At 40.3% G+C, this 22,508-nt stretch overlaps 1 protein-coding gene across 2 annotated transcripts in view; it reads left to right on the top strand.

Moving 5' to 3' along the window:
* Positions 1-22,508, top strand: part of arhgef10la (Rho guanine nucleotide exchange factor (GEF) 10-like a) — a 103,164-nt gene that overhangs the window by 70,885 nt on the left and 9,771 nt on the right. For both annotated transcript variants that reach the window (XM_019254940.2, XM_019254941.2), the window contains 4 exons: positions 8,329-8,415; positions 12,400-12,614; positions 13,507-13,664; positions 15,704-15,846. In XM_019254940.2, the coding sequence (XP_019110485.2) occupies positions 8,329-8,415; positions 12,400-12,614; positions 13,507-13,664; positions 15,704-15,846 (603 nt within the window). The remainder of the gene's footprint in view (positions 1-8,328; positions 8,416-12,399; positions 12,615-13,506; positions 13,665-15,703; positions 15,847-22,508) is intronic.

Here is a 22,508-nt window from a genome sequence, read left to right as displayed (position 1 = left end):
ACAACCCATGGTCAAGCATCATGCTGATGTTTTTCGGACAAGAGACTGAACCTACCAAACTCAACAGATGCTGTCTGCAATATTAAATTTATTGATACCAACACATTGTCATGTTCTGTAAAACCAGTATTTTTCTTGCAAACTCCACCCTGTCTTTACTCTGAAATTAAGGAAAACAAATCTTCTGATTGATTTTTATTTGATGAACATTGTTTGTTCAAATTATTGACAATCAACCACCCTTAGTTTTAGAAGATTTTAAAACATGCAAACATTTTCTCCACGAAAACAGACCACTGTATCTCATCCTCTGTTCAGAGTTCGGAGGGGGCAGGCAAGCTTTTGGCATACAGAATATGAGAATGCAGGAGGAAGTGTCAATCTAATTTCTCTGTGTGAAGCTGAATCACAGCAGACCTGTCGCTGGGGCTGATATGGCTTGGCCCTTCTGGTCAGCGTGGCTCAGCTCAGAAAGAAACCCAACCCCAGACTCACCAAACTTGTCACTGTCACAAATACAGGGGAGCAGTGACAGCACACGAGCTCTGACTTTTTAACACTTCGATCAAAGAGGACCTCTTACTGAGGTTGGGGCAGAAGTCAGATTTTGTCATTCGCAAAGAACAAGTCTGAGGGAGTTGTGACAGTTTCCAACGTCTTGGCTAATGTACCAGGAGTGTACAGAGGTCAGGCTTTTTTTTTTTGTAGATCTGGATTCTCACCACTTTCTAAGGGCAAAGCAGCATCAGCAGTCAAGTTTATTGAACTCAAGTAATGGTTTGAAGGTACTTTTAAGCCAAAAGCAGCAACTGCTGGCTGTGTCGCCTCCCTTTGCGATAAATTTAAGCTCTGTCTCAGCAACATTCATAAGCACCTGTGAAATAAATGTGAAGACTAGGATATTCACATAAAGATATAAAGCGGTCAGAGCCTATTAGATTCTTTTTGCTTATTAGATATGTTTTTTTATAGTAATAGAGCATAGAGGAGTTATAATACAAATGGCTTCTATGCTTGCCAACAGTACAGTCTTTTCTCCCTGCCACTTATTGGCCAAGACAGCAATACTGGTTGTGCTGGCAGCACACTAGACTGCAAAGTTGCTGCTTTGTGTGTTGAGACGAGAGTTGTATTGAAATAAATAGTGCAAATACCCGAGAGGCTGTGTTAGTGTCAAAATGCCAATATAGTCAAGTCATCATTACATCACGTGTACCTATGGTTTTAATTCATTTACTAAACAGCTGAAACAGGGACGGTGAAAAGGATTTGGTTTTGTTAATATGCTGCTGTAATGACAGGATCATGGTGCTTTCAGACTGCTAGGTGTGCTTTTCATAGTTAAGGTGTACTAAAGAGACTATCCATGTATGTTAGTTCAGTTAGAGTATAATAAGTTACATGTTAATTACATAGTAGTTACAGGCCTGGCTTCCATATTGTCCATTTCCTTTTCCCTCCATTACTCTCCTTGCCAACAGAGGGCAGTGCAGTGTCTATATATGTATGAAGAGGGTAGACACACCCACAGCTTGACAGCGAGGTCATTTGCAAAGGGCCTGATCTGTTGCTGTGACAGTTAACATACTAATTACAGAGAATCATAGACACTCTAGCAATGCCTCAGAGTAGAGTCCTCCTTCTCTGGCCCAGGGTTTCTGCTCACTCTGTACTTGTCAAGATAGCGTGCAGGAACAAATTATGTACCCAGAAGGGAAATCCTGCAGATCTGCTAAATGTGCTAATTCGGTCACATTCTTTCACTGTGATTATACATCAATGTGGTGAGACGATAGGCAAAAAACTACATCAATTCAAAAGGAAAAGGAAGAAAGCCCCTCTCTCCTCTTTGATTTCCTATTGTGCCAAACCAATCTTGCCTGTTGCAGTGATATGTTCTCTCCTTATTCTTTGGTCTGCTAATTAGTCTTCCTGTTACTTGCTTTCAAGACATGGAGAACTACCACTACGACTGTGGCTTAATTTATTGTTGTGCGTAAGTGTTAAGACTGTGAAGAGATTTAAGGGCAGGTTGTCTTTACCCACTGCTCTCTTTTATCGTAAGAATAGATGTGAACTTTCAAGCGTTTTCACACAATTTAACTGCTGTTTGTTGAAACTAATGAGTTGACTTTATCTTTGCTCTCTTGCTTCTTGGGTTGTTCCACACAAGACAGTTAAATCATAGAAAAATAAAACATTTGTTTTAGTTCAGTTTTTATTCCAAATGTGGTCTGCTGGTTGAACAACCAGATTAGTATTGGTGAAACAGTTGTGATTTGTGATTGTCTGATGTTATGCCAAACAGGCCACCATAGAATTAGGATCCATGGATTGTAAGGGGCAGATTCAAATTTGGGAGGTGCTCCTTGATGTGCAGAGCTTCCTTGGCAAAAGTAGCTACAACCACCACATGGCTAGGACTGAGCTGGCACCAGATCTTCCTTTGTTCTGCATTTCCTGCCATCTGATATTAAGGATTATAGTAAGCCCCGTCCACTCTAGTGGCCAGGGTTTCATCTAGGACCCCATGTTGACAGACAATTGTGTCACTTGTCTTTGAGGTAAAGATCGCTCATCCAAAGCTTGTCTGGAACCCATGCAGATGTCTCCAGTCCCTGGCAAAACGGAAGATGGAGGAAGTGATTGACAACACAGAGAGGTTTTGGCCCGTAGTCCTCTTTTGAACTCATTAATGCAGGGGCAGTACACTGCTTTCATCCAGAGTTGGAACTACCATGGCCGCAGGAGTCAGCGGTGTGGTTGTGTGGATCTGTGTGTGTATGTGTGTGCGTGAAGAGGGGGCATAGCGACACAGCGAATTTGCATCACATTTGTTGGCCATGTTGCAATCGTTCAGCTAGGAGCAGTGAAGGACACGAGGAAGGAAATCTCAGTCGAGTCATGAATATGAGTTTGTGATGTCCTACCAATGTCAGGCTGTGGCTCTGAGCAGTGATATGCAAAACCACTCTCCAACTTCATTCCACTTATTGCTGATATGATCAGTTGCATAGCCAAGGGAGACAGGGAATCGTTACTGTACAGACAGTGGTTATTAAATTGAGGGAAATGTCTTGAGCCAGTATTAATAATAAGCTGATAGCCATATGGTTTTGCCGCAGGTCCTAAACACCTCTAAAGGACTTGGTACAGGCCCATCAGGAGTTAAAAATCAGACAGTCTACTCAGCCGTCTCGTGCAGATGGTTTAATCTTATTGTCTTCAAATGACTTTGAATATTCTGAACGTAACGCAGGCCTGCAAGCACAGCAGGTGGTTGGCCCTTTGATCTGCGCTTGTGGATGCTGGTGGAATTTAAATCACAGGGTGACATCCAGCTCATGAAATCATAACATGAACAGCAAGTTTCAGCTTTGATCCTGTTGTCCTTTTGTATTAGATTCATTAGAGAGTATGATGTACTGGAAAACAGATAATGAGCAAACAACATTTTACTCTCCCTGTATGGTTGTGTCATGGAGAAACAATGTTTGGATAAAAGCTTATGTCACTATACACTGTATATACACACACACACATGCCAGCTGCATGATCCTTTTTGAGGATGCAATATATTGTAGTATACATGTTCTGTTATTTAGCCCACCCTCATTGATGTAAATTGGATGGACAAAATAATATTCAGTCCTGTCAGTATAACATGATGCAATCGTGCACCACAAACTACAGCCTCTAAAATGATCGTACAGTTAAAACAACTGAGCTTTTAAACAATTTCAACACAAACTGAGTGAAGGTAACCTGAATTCTGTGAAATGCCTTTGCGTTCTGATTTTCTTTCCCCCATTTAGCCTAAATTAGGCAGTTACTGCTGTAAAATGTTGAATTTATTTGGTCAAAACTATCTAGTTTCCTCAAAATATGAAATGTCTGTCAGTATGCTTCATGCTTTTTTGGCTTGTGAACTCTTACAGATTGCAACCCTGGCAAGATTTCGGTCAGAAACAGTCATTGAAGCAGGGTTTAGTCTGCAATTACAGTTTGATTTGGGACCATTTAGCTTATATTTAGTCAGGCGTGTTGACCCTGTAATTCTGGTACTTTGACTTTTCGTGTCTTCACCCTGTGCAGATGAAATCTTATCGTCGTCTTTTTCGGTTATATTAGTCAGTCATCATAATTTAGCAGTTTCTTCATGTCACTGTATGTTTTTGTTCTTTTCACTTGTTGATGTGTGAATAATATTATAAAGGGTACAGTCTACACCTGCTCTATATGGAAAGTGTCATGAGATAACTTCTATAAGCCTGCCTCCACACCTGGGAATAAAATTGAATTGAATAGATCTCACCATCTGTTTTTCCACAGATCCTTTGTGGTTCTGTGATCTGGTTGCACTGATTTTTCTTGACGTTTTCTCATTCTTTATTGCTTCTCTTGCAGTATCTTGTAAATAACATTTTCAGTAAGAATTTTCAGGTCATGAAGAAACGCAGGATGGAAACTTTAAATACACAATGGATCCAGTATTTTAGTAGTTTGAATGTCCAAGAAGACCAAGCATGGTTAACAAACTCAGCATCCTTTTCGATTTTAGCAACGATGAAATGTCACTCTCCATCAAAGTTTGCCATCTTGATAACCTGAGCAGCAACTTTACAAAATCTCTCATGTTAGTCCCTTGTTCAGTGTGCATTACCTGTAGCAGTGCACTGGATGTAAGTAATTTCAGGTTGACTGGCAATTCACTCTGGCCGTACTGCCTGTAGCCTTAGGCAGAAGGGTTGCAGTGGGGAGGGAGCACCAGCACCAGTCAATTACCAGTTAATAAACAGTGGAAGTTTTCTATTAGTGCTTGTTAGTGCGTGTAAAAGATTGTTGGTATGTGGAAGGTGGGGGGGGGGCTATTTTTTTTTTCTCAGGGTCTGAGATGCATCACCCAGCTCTCTGTGCGCATGGTGTTTATGGAGATAATATTTGTTATTTGATTTTCAGCAGGCTATACAGCGCAATATATAGTATTTGCAAACTCATTTATTCTTTTTTTTTTTCTCTCTTTTGAACAGTCCGGAAATGTGTGCTCAGGAGTTTCACTTAATGTGTTTTTCATAAGTGACTATAGAGCATTCTTTCCAATAAAGAGAATCCATTACATAAGCATGGTGGAGGCCAACAGTGCAATGCTGGCTGCACTGTGTCTTGTCATTGATAACATTATGGGCCTCTGGTGGATACGATGCATGGACCCTTTTTTGGATAGCTGTTGTCACAAATTGGATGTGTGGTAAACCCCCCATATATATATCTGTGAGCAGATTTCACAGTGCTTACGGAGAAATATTGCTGTAAGGAAAAACAGAGCACCTGAGTAGCCTTGGGAAGTAAAACAACATTAATTGGATTTGGGGAAGTCATTCTTACCAAGGGGATACCACTCTGACAGTCTGACAGCCGAGAGCATGAATCATTAAAACCCTACCCTGTCATATTAGACCACTACCAAAAACCACCCCCACTTACATTTGTTGACATACAGAGCCAAGAGCTGTAGCAGAGTGCAACTAGGACGAAAAATGTTCACAGAAAAAAAAGACAGTCAAAATAAATGGTCCCATCCATTCTATCTAGCAGGAATTGGTGTAATTACACACATTTTACATTCATCTTCCAAAGAAGCAATGGATGCCAACCATTGCCACCTGGAACCAGCATATGGACTGGCGCCCTCTTGGGGTAATGGGTGGGGCGTATTTGCTGTCAGCTATTGGGTCATTGGTAACCAGCAGCTGGGAGGGCGCCCTCCCATCACATTAACAAATCTCGCTTTAATTAGCTCACCTGCCCGTTTCCACCCTTTTCCTCCCCATGCTCCCAATTCCGCCCATCAAACCACCCTTCAGCCGGCTTACAGGCTCACCTTCTTCTCTCATCCTGCCTCCACACCTGGGAATAGCTTCAGCCTCTGAACTTCATACCTACAGCGCTGCCAACACACACACACGCACAGATAATGCTATAAACGAGACTGACAATTGGCTTCGAGAAAGCTTGGATCTCATTGATTTTTAAATGGTTCCTCACTGATACCTTATTAGCATTGGGATCACCACTGATATAGTCATTGCTGAAGACCCGCATGTCGTTTGTGCCTGTCGATATAATTTGCACATTCACAGGTGGAAATGATCTCACAGGCTTTGTTGTTATTCTCACCCAGGCTCTTTCCATTGGCTGTTTAAAGAAGTTCAATAAGCGGACCTGTGGTTTACTGTATTGATCTTAGCCACTGTCTGCACTTTAATGGGAACACAATCTATCCTCGCCTTGGTATCCTTGTGTACTTCAAGCCCTGTGATTCTCAAACAAAATAATGCGTCATGTAACGATTGCGTTTCATTCCAAATAGCTATTTTTTATTAACTGATCGCAACTCGGAAAGCTGTTTGTTGCTATACTTTTATTTCAGATATTTAACAAAGTATTATTTATTTATATATTTAAATATATTTTTGACTTGTCTGACAACCTTTTAATAAAACCCTCAAATATTGAAGTCAAAATATGAATGATAAAAAATGATAAAAGTAGCAGATTTTCACTTTGTCTAGCAGAAAAGCTAATCCGCCTCCCCAAAGCAGACAACCTAGGGAATCTATTGTTTTACAAAATTAGCCATCAAATTTTTCAAATGGCTGATATCTCATTAAGGAACAAGCCTCTTCATTTACACATCAGCTCTTTATCTGAGCGATCCCAGTGCACACGCCTGCCTTTGAATACCTTATGAAGCTGTGATGGGACTGTTCTAATAGAATGGCTAGATCCCGCTGGTATTGCCGGGCTGACTCTGGAGAGTGCTAACATACAAAGCAATCTAGGCCTGGGAAGATTGGCCTATGATGCCTACCAGTCTCAGGTGACTGATAAAATCCAAACCACCATCGAACTACCAGCACTGTATAGTACTCGAGTCCCTCTGGTCTACTGCCAGTCTCTCTCTTAACCACAGGGCTTCCATATGGACACCTATTATGACTGCCGCTTAATTACCTATCAAAAAACATTTTACTGCACTTGACGAAGGGCTGGCAAATGGGCAGAGGGAGGAAAAAATAGAGCAGGCCTAAAAAAAAGAGTGAAAGAGAAATTGGAAAGTGGGACTGAAAGATTGATAGAGAGGACAAGCCATGCATCTGTGTAGTGAATTTGAATGGATGGAGACAGACACGGGGGGAGTGGAGAAATAGCCTCGCCGTGCAGATGGGAGAGCAGTGACTCGGCCAGTATCCTGTTTTTTGTTTAGTGTTTACAAACACACAACAAGAGAGAGAATGGGGGAGGGTCCTGGCTGGGGAAGGCTGTAAATTACCTGTGATTGATGCTTACCGCCGTGGAGGACGACAGTTAAAGACGTGCGGTGCTCATCGCTGACCCCTTTCTTCACTCCCTCCTCCCTCCTTCTCAACCGCCATCTCACCCACCCTCACCACTACCCCCACAACCCACAATTAGCTGTTCTGTCTGTCACATGGCCCACCCTTAGCGGTCATACACCCAAATAATAATAATTTTCTTACCAGGCGGACTGCTAGTTAGAAGAGCAGCTTTCACTACAGGGGGTTTCATGCATTAGCTACAGGCTCTGTGTCGTAAATGTCAACCTCCATCACTTTTTTTTTAGGTAAACAAATCTGCTGTGTTGGATGTTGGAAGGAATATAGATTTTATTTTTCATTTCAAGATGTTGGCTTTTTTTATTGATAAAACTGGTTCAGGACTTCAATCCCTTGTGTGCAGACTTGGCGACTAAAAGAACTGAAAACTAAAAGCAACTCCAAAACGTTGGAGTTGAACGAACGAATTGCCTAGATCAAGCATCAAACATTGTTTTTAGTCTTTATATTTTGATCTTGGCATTAATTGTAGAAGGCAATGTGAATGTGACACCTGGAGGTTATGTACTAATATGACCAAATCATTTGTTTACATCATTGTTTTTTAGCATTCTGCAAATAAAATTTAAATTTTAGATTTTAGAAACAGGAATTTGTTGTGGGCTCACAACAGATTACTAAATATAATCAATATGTATGTGTAAACAAAATGTGATGTGATCAACCAAGGTTTTCATTCTCTTATACTTACACTCAGAGCCTGTATGGAGGTGTATAACGGTCAACCTTGATGCAAAATGAAAAAGTTCTCGTAGATGGCAGAGGCGAGGTTGATTTCACATTTATCCTCATGAAAAGTGACCAGCCAGTGCCAGAAGATATTTTTGAGACTACATTAAAAGAATGAAAAAAAAAAAAAGGTGTTGAGGTATGATATATATTAAAACAATATTCATTTTGTCTCTTGTAGGTTGAAGCTGCCCTCCACAATCCTGTTCACTGTGCATTGTTGGGCTTCTCTGCAGCGAGCACCTCCTTACCGCAAGGCTACCTCTGGGTAAGTAATACAGTATCTTGTTTACACACACACACACACACACACACACACACACACACACGCACGCATGTGTGTGTATAGACACTCACACTCAACTGAATGCCAAATAACTAACCTATCCCTATACTATACCAATGACAAGGCAAAGTAATGCATATGTTACAGTTGCTGCTAATTTTAGCTTTTAACACTATTACCATGGCCGTTTAAATGTCCTTCCCACATTCATTAAAAATAGAATAAAAAATTTATCTCAAGGCTGAGAATGGGACATGCACCATTTGTCTCTGTAAAATGTCACCAGGAAACTGTGAATTAATACAGTATAAAGGCTAGTGGTAGGTAACTGCTGCAGTTTTATGATGAGTGGGGCAAATTGTGCCGCCAGACTATCACATCACAATCCCTGGACTGGGAATTAAGCTAGATCTAGGCAGAGGGGGGACTTAAAATAACAAAAAAATGATGCTAAAAAACCTGCTATTAATCTTTAAGTTTCAATTTTTGTTCCCCCTCTTTTTTCAAGATGGTGGGCAATTTATCACATAATCCTCTTTCAACCTGAAAGGTGGCTAAATCAGGCATAGGCCATCCAAGATACAGACTTAATTGCTTGTGCGGTGCTATTCTAAAGAGGACTTGATGCCCCCTCAGATGATAAGAAGGAGATATTCTGCAGCTAGCATTTAGGACACTGTGATATCAGTGTTTGACCCTCAATTTCTCTTAGAGCACATACATATTACATATATTACAGATGACTTAAATGGCCCTGACCTTGGCCTCCCACACCATTAGGATGAAGGTAGCTAGTTCACATGATGTGTGTTGCTCTGATAGAGAATGTGTCCAGTCCAGTTAGTGAATGCTAGACTGAAGTATCCTTTACACCCACTTGTACTCATGCACAATAACCTATAGAGTTGAAGCGTAGCAGCAAAGAGCTGGGCGTTATGAAGTCAAGCATGTCATTCAGAGTTCAAGTCACATCTCAAGCCTGTCTCAAATTCAAAATCTCAAATCTCAAAGTCTTCAGTGTAAATTGCAAGTTCAAATCAAATCTTTGAGGTTTCTGAATGAAATCATTTTTCAATGAATAGGCCTAATGAACAGATATGTTGTGTGTATCATCCAAGGCCCTCCTTTTGCTGTTGTGTTCTTTTTTTCACCAGGTCAAAATGAAAAGTGATGCTTTTAATTCAGTTACCAAATTCAAAGTCAAATCTTCAGGGAGTTGAGTCTAAAGCAAGTCAAGTTAAATTTTAAGTTACAGTTTTTATGACATGAGTCCATGTAGTCTTTTCATGGCAGTCATTTTTAAGTAGTAGGTTTGCCTTTAGAAAAAAAGGATCTGAATCTTAGGGAAGGAAAACGTGGACTGAGATGGGGAATTGGTCAATAAACAATGAAAATGTACTTCTTGATTGAATTATAATTGCCTTTTTGGATTTGGAAGCAGTCACATTTGATATTCTGAATAAACTTTGGTACATTTATTGCATTTCAATAACCTGAAGATGTCTGCCCGTAGAGACCCAAGGACTGCAACTCCTTTATGTTGAATGTTATCTGTAAGGAGGTCTTAAATGACATCCGGCGAGTATTCGAAGTTTGCACCAGACATTTCGTTATGAAAGGAATTAAAATCTCTGGAGTGAATTTACATTCCTGCTTACTCAGAGGTTCTGGAAACCAATCTTGCTAACAGGACAAGCAGCTTCTTGAGCACTAAGCACATCTGACCTTCTTCCAGCACAGTCGGAGTTACAGACTGTACAGTACAACATGTAATCAAAGCAAAAACAAACTGTTATCCACTACAAAAAATAGTGAAGGCCTTGCAGATCCAGCAAGAATAATTAGTGGCTGAGTATTCCCACCCCCAGTTGGTTCTACCTCCCTGGCAGGCTTGTCAAATAAGGGATGACACTAATCATGTTAAAGTGAGATGGGCTATGGGGATTTCTGCGTGCTTTGATCAGAGTAATGACATTGTGTCTAATCAGCCTGATACCCCAGTGTTTCCCTGTTTGCCTTCACCTTCTTTGTCCCACTTTCCCGAACATCTAACTATTAACTCTACCATTATGTCTCTCTACTTCATACTAAGTGTCGGCGATGGGAAACATAAAATGCATCAGTTTCAGAGTACTACAACAATCCGTTGACCCGTGCTCTGGTTTTGACTTCTTAATGTGGCGCATACAGTTGAGCAGAGTGCTATCATGACCATTCTCCCACGCTTCCTCACTGCATCCAGAGTAATCTCATTAATGCAGGCAGAACATTTACCTATTTCTCTAAATAAGTAGTGATGACTTTGTCAGGACACAGCATTTGCATTTGACGAGGGGGGGGGGGAAAGAGAGTAGGGGAGGGGGAGGAATTGGAATTGAAAAGAAGAAGAGAAAGTGTTCGTTGACAGGGATAGTGGTGATGGTGGTGTGTGGGCAGGGGTTTGGGAGGTACAGATGGACATGTGAATGTATAAATTGTGAAAGAGTCTGGGGGAGGGGGGGCCTTGCCTCTGGCTGTGGTTACACAGAGTCACTTGAAGCTGTGTTTTTTCAAGTCCTCGCTGCAAGATAAGTCCTCCCTATCTTTTTTTTTTTTTTTCACCCTGTGCAACAGACCATTATTTGTTCTGGCTCATTCTCAAGAGCCCACAGGATCGCTCCTGTCCAGATTCAGCACGCTGATACAAATCAAACAAATGATTGCATGCAAATAAGGGTGAGTGTGGAGGAGAAGAACTAAAGACTATATTTAGCTCATGTCACATTCACACGATGTGATTCATACAGCGAATAAATCTTGGGTGTCTAGTAGCAAGTAGCCGTGCATCTTTTTCAAGAAGGACATTGTATTTTGTCTGGACATCCACCTAGGCCTCACACAGGAGTAATAAATTAAATTTGTATTGAAAACCCACAGCGACATGTTAATTGTTTAGGAATGAGAGCGATGCCACCTCAATTGGAATTGCATCGGGGATAGGTTGGAGGGCTCCTGCTGTTTTCGTTTTCTCAGCATTGGCATTGACATGCTTACACAAAGGCCAATATAAATGTGTTACATGGGAAATGAAGACACTCAGCCTGTGGGGTGTGATTCACCTTGGGAAGCTTGTTATGATTGGTGGACCTTTTTTCATGATAACATCTAAGGTTTCTTTTCTTGTTTGTTTGGAGATTTCTTTTTTTCACAGCCTGTGCTCTCTTCAAAAAAAAAAAAAAAAAAAAAAAAAAAAAAAAAAAAAACTAAAACTAAAAACTACAGGCGTTGAACAGAAAGAAACATCCAATCAATCCAAACTGAGCCACCGAAAGCTCCCAGCTTTTGAAGGCTTTGTTTGTGTGTGTGTGTGTGTGTGTGTAGAGGTGTGTGTGTGTTTCCTTCTGTACTGAGAACTGTGGTTTCATGTGTTCAGTGTGACCTTGGTCAGATGTCAGTTTAACAAATTGAAAATTGTTTTGTTTTATTTTTTGGTTTTGTCATTACTTTAGCAATGAATGTGTCACCTGATCTTGTAAACGTGTTAAGCAACTCGGAGCCTTTTGGAAACTTTTTCTCAAGAACTGTTTGATGTTCTGGAGATGACATTGTGAACCCATTACAAAATGTTTTTAAAATTCTAAGTGATATTCAAAAAAAAAAAAAGCGCACAAGGAGTATAAATGACAAGGTCTGAAAGGATAATTGATTTGAACTTTTCTTGAAATCTAGATTGCTGACAGGTAGAGAATATTTAACCAAAGCTACACTATCCACTGGCCTCTGCAATTTGATTAAGACAGTGAACACGTTGCAAGCATGATTTAAGGGAAGAGTGTCCTGGTTCTCCTCACTGCTCTTCCTATCTCTTCTTTTTTTCGGTTTCAGCAGAATAGTTTATTACCTGTGGCATTATGATTCAGTCCATTGGTACAGCTTAACATGGGGTCTTGACCTTTTTCAACCATGTTTTTTTTTTCCTCCCTACAGGTGGCTGGTGGAGGAGAATCTTCCCAGGGGCATATAGAGATATTTTCCCTCAACAGGCCCATGCCAAGGGCTGTGAAGAGCCTGCAGGTCGGCTCTGGTGTCCGATGTTTGGAGTATGTGCCAGAACCTTCTCCGAATGAGGAGGTGGAGGCCGGAGTTCACAAGGCCCCCTCAGGGATCGGTGCCAACATTTGTGTTGGATCAGATGATGGGCGGTGAGTGACTCAGTTGGGTTTTTGATATATACAACTGAGAAGAAAGAGAAACAAGTTTTTCTTTTATATAGAAGGAGGCAGAATCTGAAATAGATTTATTAAAAAAATATAAAGGAAAGAACACAAATGCTTTTCTCTTGTGTAGAATAATATCTTGTACTATCCTTTGTTAAGGTCCCCTGCGATTTCTAGCAGTATAGATTTGCCTGTCAATATTTCATGAAAGCAGGAAATCAGAGTTGATACCCAAACACAGCATCAATACTGCTACCGCTGCTAAGATCACTGTTTCATTTTCAAATCCAATAAAGCGTTTGATCCCCACTGTGTGTAACAGTGTATAGGTATAATCTAAGTCTCCTGTCATAGTTACAGTGAATACTTTCTTTTGTTTCATAGTTTCATTGTTTCATAGAGATTATTCTGGACTGTCAGATTCAGCCGTAATGTTACAATTCTTCTGCAATTTTCATTTTTTACACCAGTGTTTAGTCATTTCTATAAGAAGCTGCAGTTTTTTTTTATGCTGACTCATTCTTTTCCAGTGTAAGTGACTGTCCAGGGAAAAAAAAGGAAAAAAAAATATACAGTAAAAAAAAACAACAACAACAAAAAAAACAATTTCAGCATTTTAGCACACTTGAAAGACTGTCAGCTTCTCTTCAGATGGAGAGAAACAAACAGCGATGTGCATTCATCATTCTGAAGAAGACAATAAGATGCAGCAAAGTTCAGATGGCATTTCAAACATGAGAAAGACAGAGTGGCTGCACATACACAATGCTTTGCTCCAAAGTGCACTGTTAAATCAAACCGCATGAAAACGAGGCACTCTGTCATTTCAAATGACACTCATTTATCATGTTGACTTGTGCTGCTTTTGTTCTTCCAGAATACTGGTCTACGGCAGTGTGGACACTGCAGCACAATGCCTATTGACCCTCCATAACCCAGAGGGCTGCCCTGTGCTGTGCCTGAAGCACTCCTCTCGCTTCCTGTTTGCAGGCCTGCGGAACGGGACGGTGATGGTTTATGGAAGAACTAACAGTGGTAAGGTTCCTCCAAGGTTGCTTTGTTTTCAGACTGATGGCTGCAGTGTTTGTTGCCTATTGCCATTCTCAGTGCGTGATCTGCGGAGTATAGTTTTGTTAGTAGAATATGGTAACATATGATTAGAAATTAAGCCAAAACTAAATAAAAACCAAACAATATTGAACATTAACATTTACTAAATGCTGTTTTTAGAAAAGTTAGATTTATAGACACAGTAAATTAAAACAGGGTGTATTCATTTCACAATAAATTACATTTCTTATACTTTTGTTGGTTATTCAATCGTTCATATTCATTTTGCTATGGTTGATAGGAACCCATCATGTCACCCTCTTCCATAATTAGATGTGAAATTGACTGACTCTTTTATTGTTCATTTAATCTAATGTTTTCCTAACAAATAAAATGTTTTTCCTACTGTGAAATAATTAGTATGAATGAAGTTTTACATGCTTTGTTTCTAAAAAAAAAAAATCTAGTAAACAGCTATTGTGTTCAATATTAGTGTTATGTGTCGTGCGATACACATTCTCAGAATGATAGTATTTATTAAATATTAAAAGTTGAATGCCTTTCAAACGGTTGCCTTAGAATCATTTTCCCTTTCATGCTATACTTCCCATTCGTACTGATTTTCACACCCGCTTTAAGTATGAAAATAACATTTCACCATGTGTGTGTGGGGGGGGCTTAACACTATCTCAGCAGTGGTTTATAGTCTTCACAGCCAGTGGGAGCACAATAGCTCTATCAAGTTCTTCTTACCTGGCCACAGTATGTCAGTGTGCTTGCTTTCCTCCTGTGCTCTTCTCTCCTCCCAAGCAGAAAGGATGATTAATTACGCCAAGCTGCTGCATGCTGATTAAATATTACTATTCATGCTTTGTATATTAAAAAAAAAGGACAAGGGAAAACCTCTGGATTCAGTGCATCTGTTTAAGATTTATGCCCTTTACTAGCATGCTACTGTCTAAAAACAAGTCTGAACTAGCCAGGAAATGCCAAGGCTTCAGCTGAGACTTGTATCAAAAGGTGTATAAATACAGGGAATACAGTGTTGCTCAGTGAATGTTTACCAGCTTTCCTCACAGATATTTGCACATCAGACACGTGTCAACTTACAATGAAATATTCTGCAAGATGAGGCAAAGTTTGGTTTGGTGCGGCGAGCTGCTTCTGTGTTAAAGAGGTAGAAGCTTTGGCATGGCCTTGCATAGCTGAAGGGGCCGGAGGGACATTTACAAGAGTGAATTTTGAAAAGGTGGAAAAATGACCTTTATAACATGCCAAGCAATTAACCTGTGGAAGTCAGAAGACATTGTGAAGCTATTCTGCTACGAAAGGCAGAAATAAACAACTCAAAATGTTAATTAAATGGCTGGGTGCACTCCCTTCCCTAATTTTGATTCATTAACGCATAGCAAAAGAAACGCTTATGTAATTCACTTTGTAATGTGCGTCTGCGGTGCGCTGCAACGTGTGCCCCGTGTTTAAAGCTCAAAGAAACGAGGTCTGCTTCATTTTCACTCTGATGGAGCAAAAAGAGAGCAAGACGGTGAAAGAGAGAGAAAATAACTGATAATGAAAAAGTTGGAAAGTGGATTAAAGCGTGCACCACCTATTGGCATGTGGGTGGCAGGGGTGCAAATTGCGATTCAAGTGTTATACATGTTAATAGTGGTGGTACATGTTCTCTCACATGTTTTTTCATTAGTGAAGGAAAACAATGCTCCACTTTGAGCCCTTTCAACTGATGCTTTAGTAATTGCTCAACAATGTTAGATAGCTTAAGGAGTATTTTGAAAGTAAACACCAAGCTAACTTGCTGTGGCACAAGTGGGAAGAATTTCAATTAATTGCCCCACTCAATGTGACAGCCTTAAAGCAGAAGTGCGGCATGTGCTCAGAGTTTATTAACACAACTGTGGGCTAGCTGTGATAACAGCTGTTTTATGGTTTTTCTTACATCCTTGTGATAATTGGTTGTAGTTTTGACAGGGTAGTTGTTTTTTGTTCACTATTTATTTTTTTCCCAGATGACCTTTGGGATCCTGACTCCTGCAGATGTGTAAGCCTGGGCTCAGAACCAGTGCGAACACTGTTGGTGTTGGATGACTCTGTGTGGGCAAGCTGCGGGAACTCTGTCACAGTCATCGACATCTCCAGCCTCACCACTCAGGTAAATAATTAAGTCATTGCTAGGCACATAATGTTGCAGTTTACCTTGTTACTAAAAAAAACGATTTTTCATCACGTCTTCAAATGGCTACCGTGTGAGCAGATTCTCAGCATTCTGCATTATTTATCTGGATTTTTCTTCTTAAAGGGGATAAACAAGGGAGGCAATGAACAAAACTATGCAGTTAGAATTGTCACACTTATAATAGAGATTACACTGTTGTTTACACTTATTGGATTATTATAATGGTAAACTGTCACCTTAGTATCCTTGCATGTCTACTAAATGCCTTGTATGTAAATATATATGCAGTTTATGTACCTGGAACTGGATGGGAATAATTCAGATGGTCATGTTGTATTTCAGACATTACAAAATCCTTGAGGAATACATCCATTCATCCATGTTCTAGGTCTTTTTTTCTGAGTTGTGGCAGCAGGCAAAGAGTAAAGTTGCAATAAGAGCTAGTTCATGACCATGACCAGGATGGCATTTGTACTGATACCCATGGATCTGAGGTTTGGACCCTCTAGCAACAATGCATAAGCTTTCCCAGAGAGGCTAAGCAGTGTGATACCCAAATAATTAGAGCATACCCTCTGGTCCCCCTGCCATGCCGTAGGCATTGTCCACAACTTCAGCATAGCATTAAAGAGGCGTGTCAGCCAAGACAGCCCAAGAATGTCCAGAGCCTCCAGCATCTCAGGATGAATCTCATCCACACTTGGTCCCTTTCTCCTTAGAAGTGTCTTAAACTACCTCAGAGACTTCTGCCAGGGATATGGATATAGTTTCCTTGAGTCTTCAAACTCTGCTCTCTCAAACAAGAACATATTTGAAAGGTTCAGGAATTCCTCAGTGCTCTTTCCACTGCTTGACAATATTCCCAGTCAATTCCACAAAACTCACCTACTTCCTCCAGGATTCCTAAAGTGGGAGTTGAAGACTTCACAGACAGGGGCCTCGGCCAAACATTCCCAGTTCATACTAGATGTTTTAGTTTACCAGGTCTGTCAACTATGCTCCTTCCCCACCTGATCCAGCTCAACACTAGGTAATGATTGATAGCACAGGTCATCTCATCACCCGAGTGTCCAAGACATAGAGCGACATGTGACAATCATTGATCTTTGGCTTAAGGTGTTCTGGTACCAAATACACTTATGAATCATCCTCTGCTCAAACATGGTGTTTGTTATGACAAATTCGTAACAATGTGCCCGAAACCCAATGCCTATCCCTGTGGATGATGAGCCCACAGATGACGGCTCCATGAAGTTCTTTCCTGATTGGGACCCATGGGTCTGGCCACCAGATGCTTGCCGACAAACCTACCCTCCCTGGTCTGGCTAGAAAACTGTACACGATGAATACAATTTCCTTACATTTAAATTGTTGGTATCGTTGGTAGCAAAAATGATGTGTGTGTTCAGTAATTTTGTAACAAATAACTTAGTTCTTCAAGGACATTTGTTATGCTTCTTTCATCCCTTCGCAAGGTCAACTCCACCCACCTTGCCAGCTGATAAATATTCTCAGTCTTGACTAAAACATGCTTTGAAGACCTAAATGGATGGGTTCATAAGTGAAACTGCTAGACAAGGTGTTTTTTTAATGTATTTGTTTTCTTGTTGTTTTTTGCAGCATTTGAGGAAATGTTACTCTCCTTTCATTTTCTGAAAAGATTTATGCACACAGCCTTAGAGAGCCGGCATTCTAATCTGTGATGTCATCAAGATTTACTGCCTGGAAATGCGGCATGGACAAAGAATCAAACCCTTTGTAGATTCATACAATGTTTGTGGGAGCACTCACACAAAATACAAGCTTCATTCCGCTGTAGCACGCTGAGTTATGGTATGGGAATGTGCACTATTATCTCCAGAACATCATCCTGGGTGTTGTCTTTGTCATGCTTTCTATTTTTGTGTAGTCATTCTCTAAGGTGTTAATCTATATGGTGTGTCATTAGAGGGTGGGTGACTTCCCTGGCTGTGGTAGACAATAATGAATGACAGAAAACAAACTCTATTGGGTAATGTTAATATGGTATTCAGATGCTGAACTGCAAACCATTAGTATTTAATTATACCCCCCAGATGTGCGTAGCTGTGTAAATGAGTAGAAGAGTTTTTGTTAAAAAGGAGCATGTGTGCTAAGCAAACCTTCACTGAATAAATAAAAGTTGATGACATGAAAATATGATGCTGAATTTGAACAACCAAACTAACTAACAACACTAACTAACTGAATAAACAAAATGCACATTGTGTCACATTACCCACATCATATAAATCTGTTTTCTATTTTAAATGTAAATGAGAAGAATTAGGAAAATGTCAAATGCACAACCTTTTGTATTCACTCATTCTGTTTGCAACAGATGTTTTTTGGTTGACCTCAAATTAAGTATAATATGCAACAAGCAGGAAAGTAGCAAACAGTTTAATTGTACAAAGTACACAGTTCAAATGGAAGTTGTACCAAATTAGAAGAAGCAGCTGACAAATCTGGACAATCAATAGAGACAGCTGCTTATTGAGTCTGCCTCAAGATTCTCATAATCAGTAGTGAGCTAAGCTAGGGATGTCTCCTTTTATACCCTTACCCTTTTTTCCCTTGCCCAGCCCTCCTGAGACACAAGCTTAATCAGCTGAATGGCCACGCAGTGGAGGCACAGTTCTGGTTCAGTGTATCTCCCACAGAGCTTAACAGGTCAGCTCTGGTTACTTCTTTGCTAACCTTGTCTTCCTCACTAATGTGGACTCAAGAGGGCTGACTTCACATGGGCTGTGGTGCATATCCAGGATCTGCAGAAGCTGTATTTGGCACCTGTAGCAAAAGATATGACTTGGAGCTAGGCTATGGGTCATGGACTCAAATTCACTTCACTCCTTCCCATTGTCCCTATGGATATTCACCACTTTGTCAGATTTGCTGCACTTTTGAATCATTTATCCATGACTTTGCTGGTCATGGTAGCTGGTCTTGTTTGGAGCCACTGGTCCTTGCACCCCGCTGCTTGATTTAATCTCCACGTTTGATGCCTTGTTGTTTTATTCTTATTTGAATATAACCTTTTCAGTCTGTTTTGGGTAAACATAGCTGTATACTTACTGTGGGGTTCGAACAGAAAGCCAAAGGATCATCTCCACTTAAAAATTTGTGTGTACTCTCAGCTTTGTACTATTCAATTATGTTCACACCACGGGAGTAGGGATACATGAAAATTATAGTGCTAACAAAACAGCATCAATAGGCTGCAAAGAAAGAGACTGACAAATATGGCTAAAATAATGCGAGGATTTAGAAACAGTGTCGTCTGTGTTGAGATGCAAATATCTTGTATCTTGACAGTTATATCTATTGGATATTACCACAGAGATTTAAACAAAGGCAATGGCTTGGAAACAAGACAGAGAGCTTACAGCAGTGCTTTTTTTTAAGTAAATGGCCACATCAGTTCAGTTGTTCACTAAACTAAGAAAAAGAAAAGTCCCAGTTATATGGCACTAGTCAGCGGTTCAGTAAAGGATATCCTCATCACCTGAGAACAATGAATGTCATGAGATGTTGTAAAAATTTAATAGAATAAGTCGAGAAATCATCATCCTGGCGCTTGTTTCAAGAGCTAAAGTGGTTTTTTATAGTTTTATTCTACTCATTCAATATTTAACATTCGTGGCAACCAGCGACACACTGTCCACTCTGGACATGTTACACACACAGTCATCACTGCAGAGAGCCAATATATGCACTACATGCTGTCATGTGCTGAGGCGCTTTTCTAACTTATTTATACAAGGTTTTGTGACTGCCACAGTGCATAACGACTGTCCCCACTACCTGCTCTCCCAACATCAATTCACTGTGCACAAGTGTGCGTTTTTGTACATTCACTTGTTGCTGTCTAACAGCTGAATTGGTTTTACCTTTCTTGTTGACCAAAGGCTCTCTTTCCATCATCTTGGCTGGAGCTGAACTAAACATGCCACAGCCTGGATTAGGAGCCCGCAGAGTGGGTTTGCTCTTTTAGGGAGAAGTGAAAGCACACTGCTGTAAAGTAAAGGAGTGAATGAATGAATTGCTGTACAAATTTTCATAAATATTTATCAAAACGTTGGACCAAAGTGGTGGACTGATATTGCCATCCCTAGAGCTGGGCTATTACTGTGGCTAAAAGGTTTCAGTTCAAGTGGAAACCCCCATTGCTGAGACGAGCTTTAAGCCCCTCTAATGGTTCATATAATTTGGCCCATGGATGTATTAAGAGAACTGGATGTGGCAAGTCAGTCAGTCCGAGTGGCAGACTAAAGTACAGCAACAAAAAACATCCCTCACAACCCAAAACCCAAAGTTACCAGCTTTTAACTTACAATTACTGTAGCCATGATCTAAGCTTTCCTCACCACCAGAAGATCCCATTTACAGTACTGTGGTCAATGGTGTAGTCACACAAGGCAACACGAAATGTGAAAATAAATACATAATAAATACAACCTAAGTACATCGTTAAAATTATAAAATGATAAACCCTGTTAATATTCCCTGTGCTGGATTTGGTAGCTGCAGGAATCATAGTACACAAAGGGAATTTGAAACACATCTTTGAGGAGAAAATCAGGGAGACCTCAACCAATTAAACTGTAATTTATTTTGTAGATAGTCACACAGTAGGGAATAATTTGAATATGAAAATACAATACTCGTTATATACTTTGTTCAAACCTACCAACCTTTGTGTCATGATTTCCGACACTTGGCTTTGTTTGTGAGTTTCTAAAGGCAAGTCTCAACATTATTTCAGAGTTCCACAAACTTCAACAATTTGTAGAGGTCTGAGTCGCTCCCATGTAACCAAACTTTAACAAACCAGGACATGCATGGACATACAGGCTTTGATCAATACTGACTGGCAGGCCTTGTTCCTTCCTCGTCCCATTACTATTTCTTTTTCTACCTGCTTTCTCCTATCACTCACATGTCCACTCGACTCCCTCACCATAGCTCAGAGTGGAGATGTGGACTTAGCGCTCAGCAAAGGACAAAGACACCTTGTCACCTGGCGTAATGAAGGACTAATGAGCTGTCCAGACCGTAGCTGTAGTGTTTGTGGCTTTAGCTCTCCTCTTATTTCCCACTGCTGGTGGAGTACTATAGGATGGATTTTGCTGTTAGTGTGACACTGCCGAGGTGAGTGGAAAGGGCACATTACTATTGTCAAGCTTCACTGACCACCTCATCTCTGTAAGCAACGCTGGATTCAGCAGTCTAATACCAGGTTGTTGGTTGGGGCAACAGTTGTGGCTTCTTCTTTTTATGTATTTGTCACAGTGCGACTGGCATTTAACCTGTTTGGTCTATATTCATGATAAAATATTTGGAGAATTCTATTTTGCAATATTGGCTTAAATATAAAGTTTGATGTTTGATTTACAAATGTTAAATTTATTGTTTAAACGAGTACCATTTGAGATCTGTGTCTCTTATTGTCAGCCGAGATTGTTGTATACATTTATTTTTCCAGAATGCCTTCCAGGTGGTTTGAAACATATGGTAAGCAAGATGGCATTTAACAATTACAGCATGTCAGCCACTGATTAGCTGGAAGTCCTTTTAAGAGACACTCGCTTGATAATGATTAATGTGATAATTATGCAACATATACAGTACAATAGGGCTGTGTTTTTCCTTACAAACTCATCAACTCGTTTAAATTGCAATGGATTATTAAAGGTGAAATTTGCCTTTTTATTACGGGGTTTTTTTGATGGCTGCACTTGAGAGACGAAGAGATGCATTGCATATCCTTTCTCTGGCGTAGCAGGCACGCACTGCTGAGGAGTCAATTAAAACAGGAAAAAGAAAAACATCAAAGTCTTCTTTCCTTTTCCCTAATTTCAACAAAGGAGGACCCACTGGCAAGGGCACATAAACAGGTGGTAATCCCTGTCTGCCAGTGTACTTGGGTTGGGGTGGGGGGTCTGGGGGGGTGCATTCTCATCTTCACCCATTTACTCTTACTGACTAATTGCCTAGCCTCATGCAATTCATGCATTGACAGTGATATGAGTTCCAAGATGATGCCCAAACCAACCCTTGTCACGCCTTGGACCGTAGGGGCTGCATGTGTTGCCATGATAAGGCTCATTGCATTTATTTCAAGCTACTCATTAAGACTGTGTGCCTGAAACTCTCTTTTCCATTGTGCTCTTAAAAAGATAGAAGCCAGGGGAATGATGCAAAAATATGCCCCGTGTGTCAGAAGCTCTGTAAATTACAAAATTAGGAGGCACAGTTAGACTTTTATTTACAGGAAAGCAAGTGCTGAACAACAACTAAAGGTGAGAGACAGGAGGCCTCTACTCACATCATGTCATGATTTAACACTTGTAATGTTTTGATCTAAAAGAAATTACATTTCCGAGTGAGAGATACTTTGACATGTCACATTAGAATCAAACGAACAATCAAAGCAGTCATGACTTTCCTTTGTTGCTATGATTTGTAGGTTCTGGATAAATTTATATCATTTCAAAGCGATGACTTACTCCTCTTATTTCTTCTGTTTGTGGATTTAGTAGTTTGGGTACATTATTACATGTTTAATGAATGAAGGGAAAGGGCAAAATGTTGCTAAACTTCACACAGAATGGGGAGTT

The sequence above is a fragment of the Larimichthys crocea genome, chromosome VI (assembly GCF_000972845.2).
Source record: "Larimichthys crocea isolate SSNF chromosome VI, L_crocea_2.0, whole genome shotgun sequence".
In the NCBI taxonomy this organism is placed as follows: Eukaryota; Metazoa; Chordata; class Actinopteri; family Sciaenidae; genus Larimichthys; species Larimichthys crocea.
This window is presented reverse-complemented; position numbering and strand designations above follow the sequence as displayed.